A 23,496-nucleotide genomic window follows, 5' to 3' on the forward strand; every position below is an offset into this window, starting at 1 on the left:
CTAAAGCCCATTTATGTAATGGGCTTTACAAATAGCCCAAACAGAAATCTATCTATTGGGTTTTTATTTGTTATATATATATAGAGAGATAAATTAGGAAAATTTTACTTTTACTGTGTATATTTAAAATATCTGCTGATTTCAAATCAAATGCATGCCTGAAACAATTTTATTATATGATGAAATCAGACAATTAAGTTAAGAATAGGACGGAATAATTTTGAAGTAAACCAAATGATTAAACATTGACTAAGAACAATATATATTTTAAAAATTATATTGTATTACATATGTTGATTTTTTTTCAAATATTTAATCATCTTTTTTCGTGTTTTAAAAATCATACCATCTGATCCTTCTTCACGATCTTTTTAATAAAATCCTGTTTTCATCATTTATATATTTGTAGTCATTGAAAAAGCTCTTGAGACGACGACTACGACATTAACAACAACAAGTTTATTTATATATAACTATTGAGGTAATTTAGGAAAATAAAAAGCTAATTTTATGAGACTTGGTTACTAGTTACAACTTTTTTTTTATGTGAAATGTATTTCAATCTCTCCAAATTTAAGGCTGAAAATAATAAATTACCATTGGAAAAAAAATATGGAGTTACAATTTTTTTATTTATATCCATTGGGTCTTTTAAGTAGACTTATTTGGGCATTATATTTGACAAAAATACCAGAAAGATCCAACCACCTATATGTTTGCAATTTTTATTCTTCCTACAGCAAGCTTTATGTGTGATGATGTTTGGGCATTACAAGCACAATTTTATCACAGTAATAACATAAAATAAGAAAATAAAGCTAAGAATAGGAATAGGATGGAACAATTTTGAAGTAGCCCATATGACTAAACAGGAGACCATATGATAAGGGACAGATCTATTTCAGAAATTACATTACAAATGTTTTCTTTATATTGGACCAAACGATGAAAAACAGAACAGACATTACCTTTTAACTCAGCTTCATAATGAGACAAACATGAGGAAGTGATCTGTAGAATGATTGATGCGACCAGAGTAGAGTAGGTTTCATGCTAACCTTATTGTGATGTTTTCCTCAGCAAGAAGACTTTGTTAAGTTGACTTCTGCATCAAAGATGACGATCAGATTGGAACTCCTTGAAGGTCTCAACGCATTTGAAATCCAAATCCAAATCTATAGGCCAGAAAAAACAACCCACCTCCTACTCAGACGATTGCCATCACAGGAAGCAAGGCCCCGTTATCAAAGAGAATCCAAAAACTCTTTGTCCAACCTACCGTCACATACCATATCTACCACAATCTTTGTCGTTGACGCATCTGCAGAGAACCTGCATCTCTTCTTTTCTTTTATAAGTTTGATACCCATTAACGTGTATCCGTGTTTTAGATAACCCTGGATCAATGCATTGTATGTACGATCATCTGGCATACAACCACTCTCTTTCATCTCACTAAATAACTTCTCGGCTTCACCAAATAAACCTCTCCAACATAGTCCCGAAATCATCGTATTATATGTTATCACATCTGGTTCCACCCCTTTATCCGAAAGCAGATTAAACAACTGCAATGCCTCGTCGACCTTTTCCGCCTTACACATGCCATGAATGATAATATTGTGTACAACTATATCAAGGCTCATCCCATCCTTGCCATATAATTCCAATGCTTCTTCCAGTTTTCCATTTTTACACAGTCCATCAAGCAAAATCTTGTGAGTTCCTAGATCAGGATGTGGACCACGACGCTGCATCTCGAAGAAAAGCGTTTGGGCGGCATCAATGTTGCCTGCCTGGCAAGATCCTCGAATGAGAGAATTGTAAATTATGTTATTTGCAACCAACCCTTTCCGAGGCATCTCACTCAAGAGCTCGAGACCCTTATCGACCCTACCGGACTTGCAGTATCCATTTATGAGAGCACCAAACGTCACTACATCTGGAAAACATCCCTTGGTAACCATAGAATCAAACACTTGTCTTGCTTCATCAAGACGATTCTGCATACAAAACCCATCAATCAGTGAATTATAAGTGACCGTGTTTGGAACCAAACCTCTCTGGAGCATCTGTTCGTACAGTTCTTTAGACTCTAGAAACATCCCCTCTTTAATGAATTTATCGATTAATCCGGAGAAAGTAACGACATCGGGCATGATTTTTCTTCTCATCATATCCTTCAATAATCGCGAGGCATCGTTCCATCTATCAAAAATACAGAGCCCGTTTATCAAAGTGTTATACGTAATAACATCCGATACAACTCCTCGATCATCCATCTTACTAAAAATGCTCAATGCATCGTTTATGTTCCCAGATTTGCAAAGACAATCGATAATCGTATTATATGTTACGACGTTGACCATCATGCACCTTTCCTCCATCTTCTTAATCAAATCCAAAGCTAAAACAGAATCCCCTACTTTGCAAATCCCGTTCAAAATGGTGTTATATGTCAAAATATTGGGTTGAGAGCCTTTTTCTACCATCCGCTCAGTCAAAGTTACTGCCTCGTGAATTCTACCCTTGAGACAAAGTCCGTTGACGACAGTGTTAAATGTTACGACATCACATTTATGTCCCGCCTCCACCATTCGCTCCATCAAATCTAAAGCTACGGAAACTTCACCTAGGATGCAGAACCCATTGATCAAGGTGTTGAATGTGACAACACTAGGCTCGTAACCCAACTTCATGATCTTTCCAAAAACCGAAAATCCAAAGACCGCTTGACGTGAGCGACAAAAACAGTTGATCAGAATGTTCAAAGTGTAGAGATCATGTGAAATCCCGACCAATTCCATTGATTGGCAAAGCGAAATCACAACATCATACCGTTTCATCTTGGCGATGGCACTCAACAACATGTTGAAATCGATAATTGAAGGGAGGGGGCGAGACCGAACCATCTGATGGAACAAAGCAACAGCTTCGTGGACATTACTGTCAGCAAACCCACATCTCAATCTCTCTCTGAACGACATATCGCTGTCTCTAACACTAGAGTAAGCCATTCTCCGACAGCATAAAACAGAGGAACAACGTAAGACTGCATCGGAAATACCTTTGTGAGAGAGAGGAGTACGAATGAAGCATGATGCAGAAGACAATGCAACGGCAGCCACTCTACGAACCATCGGCGACATAGTGAAGCTTCAGAACGAACAGAGAGAAACCTAGCACGGATTTGAGGAAAGGAGTGTGTTAGTGTGCCGAAATACATGAAATGGCAAACTGCTTTGCTTCTGATACGAACCCTAGAACGAACGGTGAGAAGAAGGAAGCCCAAACCGTTTGGAGCTAAAGGCCGAAGGAAATGGGCCGGAGGATATATTTACAAAACATGTATACATATATATCAGTGTATTTTGTCAAGTAAATATCATCTCAGTGTTAGGACATTAATGGTGAAGAATGTTGAAAGCTTCGACGATGCAAATCACGGAGTCTTCTTGTAATCCGAAAAATTTTATATACTATTCTATCTGAATATTTGAATTAACAGTTGACGATAAAATTCATTCGAGAACTTACAATCCAAACTATTCGGTTCCAAAATCTTATACTCTCAAATTTTTGAATATCCGATCTGAGAATTTGATACAATATTTACTAAATTATATGATGATGTTGAGAAACAAATGAAAATGATGCGTCATAATCGTGAAACGGACAACAATCCCACACAAAAGGAAATGGAGGTTAAGGTGGAAAAAACTGAAATATAATGATAGAAAAACATTACGTTAAAGCTTATTTATTAGGTGAGAGGGGCATTGCCTCCATCTCCATGGGCTTTCATCCCTTAATTGGTTCGGCAACATTATGCCACGTGTCACATAACCATCCAACCGACCACCAAAAAAAAATTAGTTGGATATTTTCACATTTTAAAAGATGCTAGTATGTTTTCTTTTGGTTAAGGGCTCCACTTCTCTTAGCACATCTACTTTATAAAGCAAACAAAATTTTAGATACCAATGGGATGATAATTTAGTTAATTCACATATCTTTCCCACAAGTCCATCACTGGCTCCTTACAAAAGGGCTAAGAATTCCAACAACTACAAAAAAAAAAAAAAAAAACTAAAACTAACACTAACAATAAAGAAACTTATCAGTTCGCGTACCATATCACCTGACACGTAGAACATAGAATCATATTATTATAATCAGTTTTTTTCGAATGATTAATATGACACTTTTTAACAAGATTAAGATTTATTGAGATACTTTTTGCAAGATCATGAATTATTTGGTACCCTCGCAAGTTCAGGAATTTTTTTTCTCGTACTTTGCAAGTTCGGAAATTTTTAAGAGTTTTTTCCTGGATAAAATAAAAAGTTAAATGTTTTTTTTTGTCAAAATTTGAGAGTTTAGTGTTTTTTTTTTCTCTTTTGTTTAACACCAAAGTAGTATCTTTAGATGCTCCCGAAGAGAACATGTTTTGCAAGAGACTTCACCCTTCTTCAAACCAATATGTACTTTTTGGTACCAAAGCAAAAATTCTATTAAAGGTAGCTTCAGCCATTGTTTGTGATTGAACACACATCGAAGAGGTCTATATACAACCAAACAAGGGAGAGAAGACTAGGCAGTGATACTCAAGAACCCGACCACTGCCTCAACTTGTAGATCCCACGACGGTTTTCACAGAAAGAATCCCAGATTGACTGCACCATTTCCCGCACCACGGGAACTCCGTACTGATCTCTGCCTTGTTCCTGCAACATCTCTAAATAATCATGCCATTCAAGTAGCAACATGGCAAAACTGGTGAACCACAGTGGCTCCTGCTGTGTGTATAGTCCTGCATTTTTCAGCAGCAACAGCTTAAATTTGGCGATAAATTACATAGATACAGATCCGAATAAAAACCATGCCATTAAAGTAGTATCATTAGTATTACCTCTACGACCACATGGCCTGTAAGAAGAGCTCTGAGAAAGGACATACCACTGAACCACCACTGATGCAAGAGAAAGAACCAATGTGGCAAAACTGGTGAACCACAGTGGCTCCTGCTGTGTGTGTATAGTTAATATTTACCTCTACGACCACATGGCCTGCAAGAAGAGTATTGTTGGCAGATATGTTGTTGTCACCGATCTTGCAATCATGAGCAATATATGGCAAGAACCCATTATTAGATTGTTCTCACCAATGACCTGTTCCACAGAGAGACTGTAAGAACACACTTCATAAAGACTAGAGATTTTGCTCATATCGGTCAATAACCAGCATCGGTGGACTTTGATGATCTGTGAATCGAACAGAACTCTCTGATCTCATTGTTATTACCAATGTGAAGAAAGCAATTACCCCCGGCCTGAAAAGTAAAACAAAACGTCCAGCCCCCAGGTCAGTACACAGGCTTTTGAATTGGTCTCAACTCTTAAGCAGAGTACCCGTAACACGGAATATGACAAGTTATCATTTTCTGATCACTTGTATTTCATGTCTTGGCATTTAAGACCAACCACAGCATGGCGACCAATAACGTTGCTATACCCTATAACTCGGGAAGATCATCATCATCAACAACAGCACCACTGGCTGACAAAAATCAAGGCATATACACACACACACCAGAACAACGTTAAAAAATTGAGAGGAAATACCATATACCACTGGTCAGAAGAGCAAAACCGGCCTACGTCATAAGGACGCAAGAATCCCCCAATTTTGTGTTCCCAAAGATGTGGCTAGAAGGATATAGTTTGCATCCATCGCCCAGCTTTTCCGAAGAACCAATAGTACAAAACGGACCAACCGAAACATCCCTTTTTCCATTTAATGGGTTGGGTTTGCTGTTTAACAGACTCATCCGCCAAGTTTCGGCAACCACGGCGGCTGTCGGGACCAAGAGACGAGTTTTAGTTGGTGTCAGATCGGACCAATGCATCATCGACCCCATAAGAGCGTGAACCGAAGGATAAGCAGATCAACCCTAACGCAACAGGAAGACCGGTTTGTCTCTGTTAGTTAAATCTCCTCTTACACATTGAAAGACAAAAATATGGAAATTAAAAGCTTATGATACTTTGTTTGGATATTAATGCAAACCAAAAAGAGTTGCAATTTTTATATATATATATATATATATATTACATCCATTGGGCCTTTTGAGTAGACTTATTTGGGCATTGATTCTAAACTCCATAGGACATTACAAAAAACAATTGCATGATATTTAGTTTTATTTTACGTGAAGGAATCCTTTTGAAACGACAATTTAATTTGCATAAATTTTGATGGTTTTATTAATACAAAGCCATTATTTGTAACTCACGATGCAAACCCTATGTGTGATGATGTTTTCTACAGCAAGAAGTTGACTTCCTCTGAGTCACCAAAAAGAAGACATGATGAAGTGATCAGAAAGGAACACACTCTTACTCGCTGAATTCAAATCAAATGCATGTCTAGCACAATTTTATCACAACAATATCATAAAATAAGAAAACAAAGCTAAGAATAGGAATAGGATGGAACGATTTTGAAGTAGCCCATATGATTAAACAGGAGACCATATGGTAAGGAACAGATCTATTTCACAAATTACATTACAAATGTTTTCTTTATATTGGACCAAACAATGAAAAACAGAAGAGACATTACCTTATAAATTCAGCTTCATCATGAGACAAACATGAGAAAATGATCTGTAGAATGATTGATGCAACCAGAGTAGGTTCCATGCCAACCTTATTGTGATGTCTTCCTCAGCAAGAAGACTTTGTTAAGTTGACTTCTGCATCAAAGATGAAGTTGGCACTCCATCTCATCTTTCCTCATAACCTTACCGGGCTGTCTGCAAATCATCCAAAGAACGATCAACGATCAGATTGGAGCTCCTTGAAGGTCTCAATGCATTTGATATCCAAATCCAAACTAACACATCCAAATCTATAGGCCAGAAAAAAACAACCCACCTCGTACTCAGATGACTGCCATCACAGGAAGCAAGGTCCATTATCAAAGAGAACCCAAAAACTCTTTGTCCAACCTACCGTCACATAGCATATCTACCACAATCTTTGTCGTTGACGCATCTCCAGAGAACCCGCATCTCTTCTTTTCTTTTATAAGTTTGATACCCTTTAACGTGTATCCGTGATTTAGATAACCCTGGATTAATGTGTTGTATGTACGATCATTCGGCAAACAACCAGTCTCTTTCATCTCACTAAATAACTTCTCGGCTTCACCAAATAAACCTCTCCGACAGAGTCCCGAAATCATCGTATTATATGTTATCACATTTGGTTCCACCCCTTTATCCGAAAGCAAATTAAACAATTGCAATGCCTCGTCAACCTTTTCCGCCTTACACATGCCATGGATGAAAATACTATATACAACTATATCAAGGCTCATCCCATCCTTTTCCATCTTGCTGCATAATTCTAATGCTTCATCCAGTTTTCCATTTTTACATAGTCCATCAAGCAAAATCGTGTAAGTTATTAGATCAGGAAGTGGACCGTGACATTGCATCTCGAAGAAAAGCGTCTGGGCGGCATCAAGGTTGCCTGTCTGGCAAGATCCTTGAATGAGAGAATTGTAAATTATGTTATTAGCAGCCACCCCTCTTCGAGACATCTCGCTAAAGAGTTCGAGACCCTCATCAAGCTTACCAGACTTGCAGTATCCATTTATGAGAGCACCAAACGTCACTACATTTGGAAAACATCCCATGGTAACCATAGAATCAAACATTTGTCTTGCTTCATCAAGGCGATTCTGCATGCAAAACCCATCAATCAGTGAAGTATAAGTGATCGTATCTGGAACCAGACCTCTTTGGAGCATCAGCTCGAACAGTTCTTTAGCCTCTAGACACATCCCCTCTTTAATGAATTTATCGATTAAACCGGAGAAAGTAACAACATCGGGCATGATTTTCCTTCTGATCATATCCTTCAAAAATTGTGAGGCGTCGTTCCATCTGCCTGAACTGCAGAGGCCATTAATCAAAGTGTTATAAGTAATAACATTCGATACAACTCCTTGACTATTCATGTTACTGAAAACGCCCAACGCATCGTCGATGTTCCCAGATTTGCAAAGACAATCGATAATCGTATTATATGTTACGACAGTGACCATCGTGCACCTTTTCTCCATCGTCTTGACCAAATCCAAAGCTAAAGTAGAATCCCCTAGCTTGCAAATCCCATTCAAAATGGTGTTATAAGTAACAGTATCGGGTTGAGAGCCTTTTTCTACCATCCGCTCTGTCAAAGTTACTGCCTCATGAATTCTACCCTTGAGACAAAGTCCGTTGACGACAGTATTAAATGTTACGACATCAGGTTGAAGTCCCGCATCCACCATTCGTTCCATCAAGCCTAAAGCTGCGGAAACTTCACCTAGGATGCAGAACCCATTGATCAGGGTGTTGAATGTGACAGCACTAGGTTCGTAACCCAACTTCATGATCTGTCCCAAAACTGAAAATCCTAAGACCGCTTGACGTGAGCGACAGAAAGAATTTATCAGAATATTGAAGGTGCACAAATCATGTGAAATCCCAAGCAATTCCATTGATTTGCAAAGCAAAATCACAACATCATACCGTTTCATCCTGGCGATGGCACTCAATAACATATTGAAATCGATAATTGAAGGGAGGGGGCGAGATCGAGCCATCTGATGGAACAAAGCAACAGCTTCGTCGACATTACTATCAGCAAACCCACGTCTCAATCTCTCTCTGAACGACATATCGCTGTCTCCGACACTAGAGTAAGCCATTCTCCGACAACATAAAGCAGAGGAACAACGTAAGACTGCATCGGAAATACCTTTGTGAGAGAGAGGAGTACGAATGAAGCATGATGCAGAAGACAATGCAACGGCAGCCACTCTCCGAACCATCGGCGACATCGTGAAGGTTCAGAACGAACAGAGAGGAAATTTGTTAGCGTGCCACAAAATACATGAAATGGCAAATCTGCTTTGCTTCTGAGTTCTGATACGAACCCTAGAACGAAGTGTAAGAAGAAAAGAAGGAAGCCCAAGGAAATGGGCCGAACATTTTATAAAAATATTATATATATGTGTTAGTGTTACGACATTATCTTGAAGAACGTCGGAAGCCTCGATGCCGAACACGGAGTCCGAAATATTTTGTTTTCTAGTTTTCTCCTCAATCCTCATTAATTGTAAAAATATTCCTTATTTTTCTATCACAAAGACAAAATTTAGTTATTAGATATAATTATTGTTATACTGTATCGAGAAATTTAGTATATTATTTTATCTCATTCGAGTGTACCGTCTTCCATTTTGCCTTACTATCATCACCACGACAATTCTTGTCTTTGATAAACTGGATATTTTCTATAGCATGGATATTATGTATTTCTAGCATGTAAAAATTTTATGAGTTTAAAATTCGATTATATATTTATAAAATTAAACTTCTTATTTTGATGAATTTTGTAGTTCATATCACATTGACGAGTTTTAAGGAACCTTATAGATATTCTAAGAAAATCATTTGGGTAATAAATCAAAATTCATTAATGAAAATTCCATATATTTTTCAATGGTCTTTTGGTGGATAGGTGAAATATTTTAATTTTTTTTTTAAAAAAAGTAAATCGGATTCTCTTAAACAAAACTGTGTTTTATGTTAGTTTTGTTTAACCACAGAGCAGTATCTTTAGATGCTCCCAAAGACAACATGTTTTGCAAGAGACTTCACCCTTCTTCAAACCAATACGTGCTTTCAGACCGCGAATTTCTGCTCTTTCTCCGGTCACCATCATGTAATTCAGACAACAAGAAAAAACCCGGAGCTTTGCATTCCACTTTCTATGCAGAAAACCCGATAAGAGTTCCCGTTGTGTGAGGAAAGGCACATTGCAACTGAGAGCTCTGAGAAAGGACATACCACTGAACCACCACTGATGCAAGAGAAAGAACCAATGTGGCAAAACTGGTGAACCACAATGGCTCCTGCTGTGTGTGTATAGTTAATATTACCTCTACGACCACATGGCCTGCAAGAAGAGTATTGTTGGCAGATATGTTGTTGTCACCGATCTTGCAATCATGAGCAATACATGGCAAGAACCCATTATTAGATTGTTCTCACCAATGACCTGTTCCACAGAGAGACTGTAAGAACACACTTCATAAAAGACTAGCATCGGTGGACTTTGATGATCTGTGAATCGAACAGAACTCTCTGGTCTCATTGTTATTACCAATGTGAAGAAAGCACCTATCCCCGGCCTGAAAAGTGAAACAAAAAGTGTAGACTCCAGGTCAGTACACAGCTTTTGAATTGGTCTCAACTCTTAAGCAGAGCATTCGTAAACACGGGATATGACAAGTTGTCATTTTCTGATCACCTTGTATTTCACGTCTTGGCATTTAAGACCAACCACAGCATGGCGACCAATAACGTTGATATACCCTATAACTCGGGAAGATCATCATCATCATCAACAACACCACGGCGGCTGTCGGGACCAAGAGAAGAGTTTTACTTGGTGTCAGATGGGACCAATGCATAATCGACCCCATAAGAGCGTGAACCGAAGGATAAGCAGATCAAAACCAACGCAACAGGAAGACCGGTTTGTCTCTGTTAGTTAAATCTCCTCTTACACATTGAAAGACAAAAATATGGAAATTAAAAGATTATGATACTTTTTTGGATATTAATGCAAACCAAAAAGAGTTGCAATATATATATATATATATATATATATATATATATTATATCCATTGGGCCTTTTAAGTAGACTTATTTGGGCATTATAAGAATTTTATTTGACAAAAATACCAAGATCCATCCACCGATATATTTGCAATTTTTATTCTTCCTACAGCTTTTATGCATTGATTACAAAAAACAATTGCGTTATACTTAGTTTTCTTTACGTAAGGATAAATTTTGATGGTTTTATTGATACAAAGCCATTATTTGTAATTCAGGAGCGGTGATCTTATGCAAACCCTATGTGTGATGATGTTTTCTACAGCAAGAAGTTGACTTCCTCTGAGTCACCAACCATAACAAGAACATTACCAATTGTCCCTTACCAGAAAGGAACACACTCTTACTCGCTGAATTCAAATCAAATGCATGTCTAGCACAATTTTATCACAACAATATCATAAAATAAGAAAACAAAGCTAAGAATAGGAATAGGATGGAACGATTTTGAAGTAGCCCATATGATTAAACAGGAGACCATATGGTAAGGAACAGATCTATTTCACAAATTACATTACAAATGTTTTCTTTATATTGGACCAAACAATGAAAAACAGAAGAGACATTACCTTATAAATTCAGCTTCATCATGAGACAAACATGAGAAAATGATCTGTAGAATGATTGATGCAACCAGAGTAGGTTCCATGCCAACCTTATTGTGATGTCTTCCTCAGCAAGAAGACTTTGTTAAGTTGACTTCTGCATCAAAGATGAAGTTGGCACTCCATCTCATCTTTCCTCATAACCTTACCGGGCTGTCTGCAAATCATCCAAAGAACGATCAACGATCAGATTGGAGCTCCTTGAAGGTCTCAATGCATTTGATATCCAAATCCAAACTAACACATCCAAATCTATAGGCCAGAAAAAAACAACCCACCTCGTACTCAGATGACTGCCATCACAGGAAGCAAGGTCCATTATCAAAGAGAACCCAAAAACTCTTTGTCCAACCTACCGTCACATAGCATATCTACCACAATCTTTGTCGTTGACGCATCTCCAGAGAACCCGCATCTCTTCTTTTCTTTTATAAGTTTGATACCCTTTAACGTGTATCCGTGATTTAGATAACCCTGGATTAATGTGTTGTATGTACGATCATTCGGCAAACAACCAGTCTCTTTCATCTCACTAAATAACTTCTCGGCTTCACCAAATAAACCTCTCCGACAGAGTCCCGAAATCATCGTAGTATAAGTTATCACATCTGGATCCACCCCTTTATCCGAAAGCAGATTAAACAACTGCAATGCCTCATCAATCTTTTCCGCCTTGCACATGCCATGAATGATAATATTGTATACAGTTATATCAAGGCTCATCCCATCCTTTTCCATCTTGCTGCACAATTCCAATGCTTCATCCAGTTTTCCATTTTTACAAAGTCCATCAAGCAAAATATTGTGAGTTATTAGATCAGGATATGGACTACGACGCTGCATCTCGAAGAAAAGTGTCTGGGCGGCATCAATGTTGCCTGCCAGGCAAAATCCTTGAATGAGAGAGTTGTAAATTATGTTATTAGCAGTCACCCCTCTTTGAGACATCTCACTCAAGAGCTCGAGACCCTTATCGACCCTACCAGACTTGCAATATCCATTTATGAGAGCACCAAACGTCACTACATTTGGAAAACATCCCATGGTAACCATAGAATCAAACATTTGTCTTGCTTCATCAAGGCGATTCTGCATGCAAATATCAGTGAACTATAAGTGACCGTGTTTGGAACCAAACCTCTCTGGAGCATCTGTTCGTACAGTTCTTTAGACTCTAGAAACATCCCCTCTTTAATGAATTTATCGATTAATCCGGAGAAAGTAACGACATCCGGCATGATTTTTCTTCTCAACATATCCTTCAACAATTGTGAGGCGTCGTTCCATCTGCCTGAACTAGACATGCCATTAATCAAAGTGTTATAGGTAATGACATCTGATAAAACTCCTCGATCATCCATCTTACTAAAGACGTTCAACGCATTGTCGATGTTCCCAGATTTACAAAGACAATCGATAATCGTATTATATGTTACGACATCGACCACCGTGCACCTTTCCTCCATCTTCTTGATCAAATCTAGAGCTAAAGCAGAATCCCCTATCTTGCAAATGCCGTTCAAAATGGTGTTATATGTACGAGTATTGGGGTGACAGCCTTTCTCTACCATCCGCTCAGTCAAAGTTACTGCCTCGTGAATTCTACCCTTGAGACAAAATCCGTTGACGACAGTATTAAATGTTACGACATCAGGTTGAAGTCCTGCATCCACCATTCGCTCCATCAAGTCTAATGCTGCGGAAACTTCACCGAGGATGCAGAACCCATTGATTAGTGTACTGAATGTGATAGTATTAGGCTCGTAACCCAACTTCATGATCTTTCCAAAAACCGAAAATCCCAAGACCGCTTGACGTGAGCGACAAAAACAGTTGATCAGAATGCTCAAAGTGTAGAGATCATGTGAAATCCCGACCAATTCCATTGATTTGCAAAACGAAATCACAACATCATACCGTTTCATCTTGGCGATGGCACTCAACAACATGTTGAAATCGATAATAGAAGGGAGGGGGCGAGACCGAACCATCTGATGGAACAAAGCAACAGCTTCGTGGACATTACTGTCAGCAAACCCGCATCTCAATCTCTCTCTGAACGACATATCGCTGTCTCTAACACTAGAGTAAGCCATTCTCCGACAGCATAAAACAGAGGAACAACGTAAGACTGCATCGGAAATACCTTTGTGAGAGAGAGGAGTACGAATGAAGCATGACGCAGATGACAATGCAACGGCAGCCACTCTCCGAACCATCGGCGACATCGTGAAGCTTCAGAACGAACAGAGAGAAACCTAGCACGGATTTGAGGAAAGGAGGAGTCTGTTAGTGTGCCGAAATACATGAAATGGCAAACTGCTTGCTGCTTATACGAACCCTAGAACGAAGTGTAAGAAGCCCAAACCATTTGGAGCTGAAGGCCGAAGGAAATGGGCCGAAGATTTTATCAGCTCAGTAACGTTAAATTTAATGCGAATTTTCTGATTTATTTTCATTTATGTTAAAACATGAGAAAGAAGGAACATTTCTAAGACAGCTTTTAACAACAAAAAAAAACATTTCTAAGACAGTAACTCTTGGTCTTGTTTTCCTGTTGCGAACATAAACACTAAACAGAGAGAGAGTCTGTCTGCCAGTTGGCATTATAAGAATTTAAGCGAAACCCCGCCAAGAACAATAATCAGAATAATTATAATACTGACTGACGTGAGAATAATTTAAGTTTATTTATATATAACTATTGTCTTAATTTAGGAAAACGAAAGCTTATTTTATGAGATTTTGGATTCTCGTTACGACATATTACAGTCGATGCGAAATGTATGATTTTTCAATCTCTCCAAACTTAATGTTGAAATTACAAATTACCACTGGAAAACAAAAATATGACAAGGAAAAAGAGTTGCAAATTTTTTTTGGGTATATGGATTTGGGGCTCTATAAAAATTTGGTTTTTAATTGACAAAAATACCAAAGAAGATCCAACTACCTATACCAATTTTTAATCTTCCTACCGCTTTTATGCATTGATTCTAAACTCCCATAGGAATTTTTTTTTAAAAAAAAAACAATTGCATGATACTTGGTTTTTTAGAATTTTAAGGCTTCTTATTTACATTTTAAATAAATACTTTTCAAATGACAATATGATTTGCATCAATTTTGAATATAAACTCTATTTTTATGACCGGTGTGATCTTATCTTGCTCTTTACAAGAAGAAAAAAAAAATATTAGGGGTAGATTAAATAACTGCAATGCTTCATCAATCTTCTCAGCCATGCACAATCCATGAATGTAACAGCACTAGCTTTGTAGCCCAACTTCATGATCTTTCCCAAAATCGAAAATCCTGAGATCACTTGACGTGAACGGCAGAAACAGTTTTGACCAGAATATTGAAAGTGTAGAGATTATATGAAACCCCGAGAAATGTTGCAAAGCGAAATCACAACATCATACCGTGTCATCTTGACGATGGCACTCAACAACATGTTGAAATCGATAATACAAGGGAGGGGGCGAGACCGAACCATCTGATGGAACAAAGCAACAGCTTCATCCACATTACTATAAGCAAACCCATGTCTCAATCTCTCTCTGAACGACATACCGCTGTCTCTAACGCCAGAATAAACCAATCTCCGACAACTTAAAGCAGAGGAACAGCGTAAGACTGTGTCGGGTATACCTCTGTGAGAGAGAGGAGTACGAATGGAACATGATGCAGAAGGCAATGCAACGGCAGCCACTCTCCGAACCATCGCCGACATCGGAGTGAGCAGAAGACTGAAGGAAACGGCAAATCTGCTTTTGCTAATTTTAGGGAAAATGGGCCAAAGATTTAAAAACACATGGATTATATCAAATCTGCTTTCGCGAACCCTAGAGCGAGCAGTCGGTCCTTGGGATTGTTCTGTTTTCTGGTTTTTTCCTTAATTATGTTAAGCTGTAAAAATATTCCTTTAATACATATATTTTTTAATCACAAACACAAAGCATTATAATTATTTTAACTTGTTTAGTATATTATAGTCCATATCATATTGACCAGTTTTACGAAACATTATAAATATTCTAAGAAGAATAATTTGGGTAATTGTTTTTAGGGATAATTCCATTTAAAACCCTGTACTTTTCTCTCGTCGCAATTTAAACCCTGTACTTTTTTTTGATCCAAAAAAACACTGTACTTTTAAAAATTGGCAATTAAAACTCTATACTTTTAAAAATTGGCAAATAAAACCCTGAACGAAAAAATATATTATTTAATGCTGATATGACATCCTGGTCATCTGCCACATCATCAATCCCTAATATTTAATAATATTAATTAATACAAAATAAAAATAAAATAATAAAAATAAAAATAAAATTTTAAAAATTATATTTTTTTCCTAAAAATCATACATATATATATAATGTTTTTAGGGAAAAATACATATATAACACATACATATAAAACATATAATAATTATACACATATATAGATATATATGTATCATATCTATATATATGTATATATAAATATATTTATATATGTATATATATGTATATATAAATATATTTATATATGTATATAATTTTAAAAATTTTATAAACATGTTTATATATATGTATAATTTTTATGAATATATATCATTTTAAAAATTTTATTTTTATTTTTATTATTTTATTTTTATTTTTATTAATTAATATTATTAAATATTAGAGATTGATGATGTGGCAGATGATTAGGATGCCATGTCAGCATTAAATAATATTATTTTTTGTTCAGGGTTTTATTTGCCAATTTTTAAAAGTATAGAGTTTTAATTGCCAATTTTCAAAAGTACAATGTTTTTTTGGATCAAAAAAAAGTACAGGGTTTAAATTGCGACGAGAGAAAAGTACAGGGTTTTAAATGGAATTATCCCTTGTTTTTATTAAATGAAACGGTTTTAGATGGAATTCATTAGCGAAAATTCCATATATTTTTTGGATATGGATTCTTTTGAACAAAACTAAGTTTTTCGTTCTAAAAAAAGAAAACAGGGGGATATGTCTATGTATACACAACAACACATGTTTGCTGTCTTTCGAGAAACCATAAACGCGTTGATAGTCACACTGAGAAGACATAAGCAGTGATCCTCAGCAAGAAGACTTTGTTAAGTTGACTTCTGCATCAAAGATGAAGTTGGCACTCCATCTCATCTTTCCTCATAACCTTACCGGGCTGTCTGCAAATCATCCAAAGAACGATCAGATTGGAGATCCTTGACGGTCTCAACGCATTTGATATCCAAATCCAAACTAACACATCCAAATCTATAGGCCAGAAAAAAAACAACTCACCTCGTACTCAGACGATTGCCATCACAGGAAGCAAGGTCCGTTATCAAAGAGAACCCAAAAACTCTTTGTCCAACCTACCGTCACATAGCATATCTACCACAATCTTTGTCGTTGACGCATCTGCAGAGAACCCACATCTCTTTTCTTTTATAAGTTTGATACCCTTTAACGTGTATCCGTGATTTAGATAACCCTGGATCAATGTGTTGTATGTACGATCATTCGGCAAACAACCAGTCTCTTTCATCTCACTAAATAACTTCTCGGCTTCACCAAATAAACCTCTCCGACAGAGTCCCGAAATCATCATATTATATGTTATCACATTTGGTTCCACCCCTTTATCCGAAAGCAAATTAAACAATTGCAATGCCTCATCAACCTTTTCCGCCTTACACATGCCATGGATGAAAATACTATATACAACTATATCAAGGCTGATCCCATCCTTTTCCATCTTGCTGCATAATTCCAATGCTTCATCCAGTTTTCCATTTTTACACAGCCCATCAAGCAAAATCTTGTGAGTTATTAGATCAGGAAGTGGACCGTGACATTGCATCTCGAAGAAAAGCGTCTGGGCGGCATCAAGGTTGCCTGTCTGGCAAGATCCTTGAAGGAGAGAATTGTAAATTATGTTATTAGCAGTCACCCCTCTTCGAGACATCTCATTCAAAAGCTCGAGACCCTTATCGACCCTACCAGACTTGCAGTATCCATTTATGAGAGCACCAAACGTCACTACATTTGGAAAACATCCCATGGTAACCATAGAATCAAACATTTGTCTTGCTTCATCAAGGCGATTCTGCATGCAAAACCCATCAATCAATGAAGTATAAGTGACCATATTCGGTACCAAACCTCCCTGGAGCATCTGTCCGTAAAGTTTTTTAGCCTCCAGAAACGTGCCCTCTTTAATGAATTTATCGATTAATCCGGAGAAAGTAACTACATCGGGCATGATTTTTCTTCTCATCATATCCTTCAACAATTGTGAGGCGTCGTTCCATCTACCGAAAATACAGAGCCCGTTTATCAAAGTGTTATACGTAATGACATCCGATACAACTCCTCGATCATCCATCTTATTGAAAACGCCGAACGCATCGTCTATGTTCCCAGATTTGCAAAGACAATCGATAATCGTATTATAAGTTACGACATCGACCATCGTGCACCTTTCCTCCATCTTCTTGACCAAATCCAAAGCTAAAGCAGAATCTCCTACTTTGCAAATGCCGTTCAAAATGGTGTTATATGTAAAAGTATCGGGGTGACAGCCTTTCTCTACCATCCGCTCAGCCAACGTTACTGCCTCGTGAATTCTACCCTTGAGACAATCCGTTGACGACAGTGTTAAATGTTACGACATTAGGTTGAAGTCCCGCATCCACCATTCGCTCCATCAAGTCTAATGCTGCGGAAACTTCACCGAGGATGCAGAACCCATTGATTAGTGTACTGAATGTGATAGTATCAGGCTCGTAACCCAACTTCATGATCTTTCCAAAAACCGAAAATCCCAAGACCGCTTGACGTGAGCGACAAAAACAGTTGATCAGAATGCTCAAAGTGTAGAGATCATGTGAAATCCCGACCAATTCCATTGATTTGCACAGCGAAATCACAACATCATACCGTTTCATCTTGGCAATGGCACTCAACAACATGTTGAAATCGATAATTGAAGGGAGGGGGCGAGACCGAACCATCTGATGGAACAAAGCAACAGCTTCGTGGACATTACTGTCAGCAAACCCACATCTCAATCTCTCTCTGAACGACATATCGCTGTCTCTAACACTAGAGTAAGCCATTCTTCGACAGCATAAAACAGAGGAACAACGTAAGACTGCATTGGAAATACCTTTGTGTGAGAGAGGAGTACAAATGAAGCATGATGCAGAAGACACTGCAACGGCAGCCACTCTCCGAACCATCGGCGACATCGTGAAGCTTCAGAACATACAGAGAGAAACCTAGAGCAGCTTTAAGGAAAGAGGAGATTTGTTAGTGTGCCGAAATACATGAAATTGCTAATGTGCTTAGCTTCTTATACGAACCCTAGAACGAAGTGTAAGAAGAAGGAATCCCAAATCCTTTGGAGCTAAAGGCCGGAGGAAATGGGCCCTAAATGCTTTCAATTTCAACCAATCCTTTTTCAAACCTGCTCCCATATTTACAAAACATATATACATATATATTTATATATCAGTGTATTTTTGTCAAGTGTATATATATATATATATATATCAGTGTTAGGACATTAATGGTGAAGAATGTTGAAAGCTTCGACGATGCAAATCACGGAGTCTTCTTGTAATCCGAAATATTATATTTTCTAGTTTTCTCCTCATTATTTTAAATTGTAAAAACTGAAATATAATGATAGAAAAACATTACGTTAAGGCTTATTTATTAGGTGAGAGTGCCATTGCATCCATCGGCTTTCATCCCTTAATTGGTTCGGCAACATTATGCCACGTGTCACATAACCATCCAACCAACCACCAAAAAAAATTAGTTGGATATTTTATTCCGACAAAAGAAGTACAGCAAAGGAGCAGGAAAAAAAATGATAATTTAACTACTACATTTTTTTTACTAAGGCTACTAAGATATGGAATGGTGCATCTACGAATGAAATACCAAAAGAAGTAAAAGAATGGAGGAAAATACGTTAATTTATGAAACCTAACATACGGAATGTACTTACCTTGAACTGTTTCTAAACCCTAAACCATTGAATATAAACATCTAACCGGCATCTTAAAAATATTATATAGAATCCGTATCGTTTCAAATAAAAAAACAAAGAATTAAGATTATTATCGGTTAAGCTCTTTCGGTTATGGTTTGGTTATGCTCAACTTTTCAGTCTCTGGTTTAGCAAACAGATTGCAAGGCTATGTATTACTCACAGTTTCTCTGATCTATATAGCCTTTATAGGATAGGTTTGTTTTCTTGCAAATTGATTCCTTAATTCGTTTTGTATATATGCATGATGTACAACGCAGTTTTGCAATACACTGAGAAAATTTCTAAAGTTCTTTTTTCGTCTCCTTCATTCCCTCTGCAATATCGAAAAAGGTCAATCTAATAGTGGAATATATGAATCCGATCATATACGATATTATATATAATCAGTAATTGTGTTTGTCAAGCTATATATTCTGAAGGAAAACAATTACGAAGTCGAATTTAATTTAGTAATGGGAAATAATAAGAACGAGTGGTGTGGGTGGTTTAACCGTAAGAGCACAAATGGAAGACTAAATTTCACTTGAATGGAAACAATGTAGGATCACATGGGAGAAACCCATATAAGTTGTTTAAATACTGACCATTTCATCTTAACGTTGGGAATTCGAATCGTCTTAAATTCCTCATCTATATATGAACATTATAGTTATGGATAACTTAGATTGGTTTACGTCTCTCATACAGTTTGCATGTTATTACATGATGTGGAGATTTATCTAGGGCGTACCCGAATGATAGTAATTGCGGATTCTCATGTCATAAAAAAAATTTAATACATATACTCGAATTAAAAAAAAATAGTTAACATATCTTAGAGGAACATTAGTGAAGGACATACAAAAATCCATGAAAGCCATGTTGTATCAAATTTGGGCCATTAAGACATATGAGACATTGGACACTTGGTGTTCTAATGCTCATTTTATTTCAATTTGGGAAACAACCAAACATAAACCAAGAGAGGCCAAGACCCTATATTCCTAGAACCCTATATTCCTCCATAGACGTTTTTTTTCTTCATTTTTTTTAATAATTTTCTATTTTTAATTTAAAAAAAAAGGTTGAAATTTGTGACATATTTTAAAAGATGCTAGTATGTTTTCTTTTGGTTAAGGGCTCCACTTCTCTTAGCATCATCACATCTACTTTATAAAGCAAACACAAATTTTAGATACCAATGGGATGATAACATATCTTTCCCACAAGTGCATCATTGGCTCCTTACAAAAGGGCTAAGAATTCCAACAACTACAAAAAAAAAAACTAAAAACAAAACCCTAACACTAACAATAAAGAAACTATTTGACTTTAATTTTATGGATCGTTTGATATCATTTAATAAGAAGATTGAGGTAATGTGATAAAATTGAAAATGATTAAAAGTGAGAATTATTCAGCAAAACTAAGACACATAGGCAGACATTTTATATATACAAAAAAAGTTACTATTTTTATGGATGGTGGGGGTACAATGCCAATGGGGTTCATTGATCATTTTTGTTAAAGGTTCATTGATTTGCGTGGTGTGATTTTTATTTTGTATTCATGCGGTGTTAATAGTTCTTACTATTTAATGTTTGCCATTTATACTATGTTATCGTTCAGTTATTATTAAATGTTTTGACTTTCGTTATTTTAAAAGGTTTAGTTGAGCAAAAATATGATTATGTTGCGAGTTTGCTAGAATTAAATTTAAATTTAAATTTAAATTCGATGATTACAAATATTGTTAGATATTTTAAGTGCGATTCAATAGCATAATCAACATGGTAGTTAATGGGCCGTTGATGTTGCTGTCATTAAATATGGCATAAAATTCTTATATTTTTCTACCAACTATAGGCCCAGGTTTTATAAATTTTAATTAAGGGGGATATTATCCATTTTCACGTCAAGCAAACATGAGAAAGTGATAAACGACAGAACAGACATTACCTTTTAAATTCAGCTTCATCATGAGACAGACATGAGGAAGTGATCTGTAGAATGATTGATGCAACCACAGTAGGTTTCATGGTAACCTTATTGTGATGTTTTCCTCAGCGAGAAGACTTTGTTAAGTTGACTTCTCATCAAAGATGAAGTTGACACTCCATCTCATAACCTTACCGGGCTGTCTGCAAATCATCCAAAGAACGATCAGATTGGAGCTCCTTGAAGGTCTCAACGCATTTGATATCCAAATCCAAATCTATAGGCCAGAAAAAACAACCCACCTCCTACTCAGACGATTGCCATCACAGGAAGCAAGGTCCCGTTATCAAAGAGAATCCAAAAACTCTTGGCCCAACCTACCGTCACATACCATATCTACTACAATCTTTATCGTTGACGCATCTGCAGAGAACCCGCATCTCTTCTTTTCTTTTATAAGTTTGATACCCTTTAACGTGTATCCGTGATTTAGATAACCCTGGACCAATGTGTTGTATGTACGATCATTCGGCAAACAACCAGTCTCTTTCATCTCACTAAATAACTTCTCGGCTTCACCAAATAAACCCCTCCGACAGAGTCCCGAAATCATCGTATTATATGTTATCACATTTGGTTCCACCCCTTTATCCGAAAGCAGATTAAACAACTGCAATGCCTCATCAATCTTTTTCGCCTTGCACATGCCATGAATGATAATATTGTGTACAGCTATATCAAGGCTCATCCCATCCTTTTCCATCTTGCTGCACAATTCCAATGCTTCATCCAGTTTTCCATTTTTACATAGTCCATCAAGCAAAATATTGTGAGTTATTAGATCAGGATGTGGACCGCGACGCTGCATCTCGAAGAAAAGTGTCTGGGCAGCATCAATGTTGCCTGCCTGGCAAAATCCTTGAATGAGAGAGTTGTAAATTCTGTTATTAGCAGTCACCCCTCTTCGAGACATCTCACTAAAGAGCTCGAGACCCTTATCAACCCTACCAGACTTGCAGTATCCATTTATGAGAGCACCAAATGTCACTACATTTGGAAAACATTCCTTGGTAACCATAGAATCAAACACTTGTCTTGCTTGATCAAGACGATTCTGCATGCAAAACCCATCAATAAGAGAATTATAAGTGACCGTATCCGGTACCAAACCTCTCTGGAGCATCTGTTCGTACAGTTCTTTAGACTCTAGAAACATCCCCTCTTTAATGAATTTATCGATTAATCCGTTGAAAGTAACTACATCTGGCATGATTTTTCTTCTCATCATATCCTTCAGTAATCGCGAGGCATCGTTCCATCTGCCTAAACTACACATGCCATTAACCAAAGTGTTATAGGTAATGACATCTGATAAAACTCCTCGATCATCCATCTTACTAAAGACGTTCAACGCATTGTCGATGTTCCCAGATTTGCAAAGACAATCGATAATCGTATTATATGTTACGACAGTGACCACCGTGCACCTTTCCTCCATCTTCTTGATCAAATCCAGAGCTAAAGCAGAATCCCCTAGCTTGCAAATACCGTTCAAAATGGTGTTATATGTACGAGTATTGGGGTGACAGCCTTTCTCTACCATCCGCTCAGTCAAAGTTACTGCCTCGTGAATTCTACCCTTGAGACAAAATCCGTTGACGACAGTGTTAAATGTTACGACATCAGGCTGAAGTCCTGCATCCACCATTCGCTCCATCAAGTCTAAAGCTGCGGAAACTTCACCTAGGATGCAGAACCCATTGATCAGAGTGTTGAATGTGACAGCGCTAGGCTCGTAACCCGACTTCATGATCTTTCCAAAAATCGAAAATCCTAAGACCGCTTGACGTGAGCGACAGAAACAGTTGATCAGAATGCTCAAAGTGTAGAGATTGTGTGAAACCCCGACCAATTCCATTGATTTGAAAAGCGAAATCACAACATCATACCGTTTCATCTTGGCGATGGCACTCAACAGCATGTTGAAATCGATAATTGAAGGGAGGGGGCGAGACCGAACCATCTGATGGAACAAAGCAACAGCTTCGTGGACATTACTGTCAGCAAACCCACATCTCAATCTCTCTCTGAACGACATATCGCTGTCTCTAACACTAGAGTAAGCCATTCTCCGACAGCATAAAACAGAGGAACAACGTAAGACTGCAT

General features: G+C 37.3%; 3 protein-coding genes across 10 annotated transcripts; all 3 read right to left on the minus strand.

The window, feature by feature from the left end:
• Positions 1–807: 807 nt before the first annotated feature.
• On the minus strand, positions 808–23,496 carry LOC104814618 (pentatricopeptide repeat-containing protein At5g14770, mitochondrial-like). The gene is given in 8 exon segments (XM_019202592.1): positions 808–1,105; positions 1,201–2,084; positions 12,510–13,581; positions 16,524–16,604; positions 16,691–17,989; positions 17,991–18,637; positions 21,349–21,530; positions 21,630–23,496. Coding segments are annotated over 5 exon segments (3,900 nt in total). The 5' UTR covers positions 18,599–18,637; positions 21,349–21,530; positions 21,630–23,496; the 3' UTR covers positions 808–1,105; positions 1,201–1,244.
• LOC109115969 (pentatricopeptide repeat-containing protein At3g22470, mitochondrial-like) lies at positions 4,469–9,024 on the minus strand. Of its 8 annotated transcripts, none has more exons than XM_019202610.1 (5): positions 6,939–9,024; positions 6,625–6,817; positions 5,632–5,953; positions 4,913–5,332; positions 4,469–4,813 (listed from the first exon to the last, which is right to left on the minus strand). In XM_019202610.1, exon 1 carries the CDS (start codon positions 8,893–8,895, stop codon positions 6,982–6,984), a length of 1,914 nt encoding a protein of 637 aa, XP_019058155.1. In that variant the 5' UTR covers positions 8,896–9,024; the 3' UTR covers positions 4,469–4,813; positions 4,913–5,332; positions 5,632–5,953; positions 6,625–6,817; positions 6,939–6,981. The 8 variants fall into 8 exon arrangements, with proteins under 8 accessions (XP_019058155.1, XP_019058154.1, XP_019058157.1 ...); XM_019202609.1 differs by having other exon boundaries at positions 5,625–5,953; XM_019202612.1 differs by having other exon boundaries at positions 4,913–5,069; positions 5,165–5,953.
• LOC109115996 (pentatricopeptide repeat-containing protein At1g12300, mitochondrial-like) lies at positions 21,519–23,455 on the minus strand. The gene is made up of 2 exons (XM_019202593.1): positions 21,709–23,455; positions 21,519–21,604 (listed from the first exon to the last, which is right to left on the minus strand). The coding sequence occupies exons 1-2, from the start codon at positions 23,453–23,455 to the stop codon at positions 21,519–21,521; spliced, it is 1,833 nt and encodes a 610-aa protein (XP_019058138.1).

The sequence above is a fragment of the Tarenaya hassleriana genome, unplaced genomic scaffold (assembly GCF_000463585.1).
Source record: "Tarenaya hassleriana unplaced genomic scaffold, ASM46358v1 Cleome21, whole genome shotgun sequence".
NCBI classification, from domain to species: Eukaryota; Viridiplantae; Streptophyta; class Magnoliopsida; order Brassicales; family Cleomaceae; genus Tarenaya; species Tarenaya hassleriana.

Coding starts and splice junctions, on each gene's coding strand:
- LOC109115996 (XM_019202593.1), bottom strand. CDS start 23,455: ATGGCTTACTCTAGTGTTAGAGACAGCGATATGTCGTTCAGAGAGAGA. Junction 21,605..21,708: donor AGTAGATATGGTATGTGACG/GTAGGTTGGGCC, acceptor TCTGGCCTATAG/ATTTGGATTTGGATATCAAA.
- LOC109115969 (XM_019202610.1), bottom strand. CDS start 8,895: ATGTCGCCGATGGTTCGGAGAGTGGCTGCCGTTGCATTGTCTTCTGCA.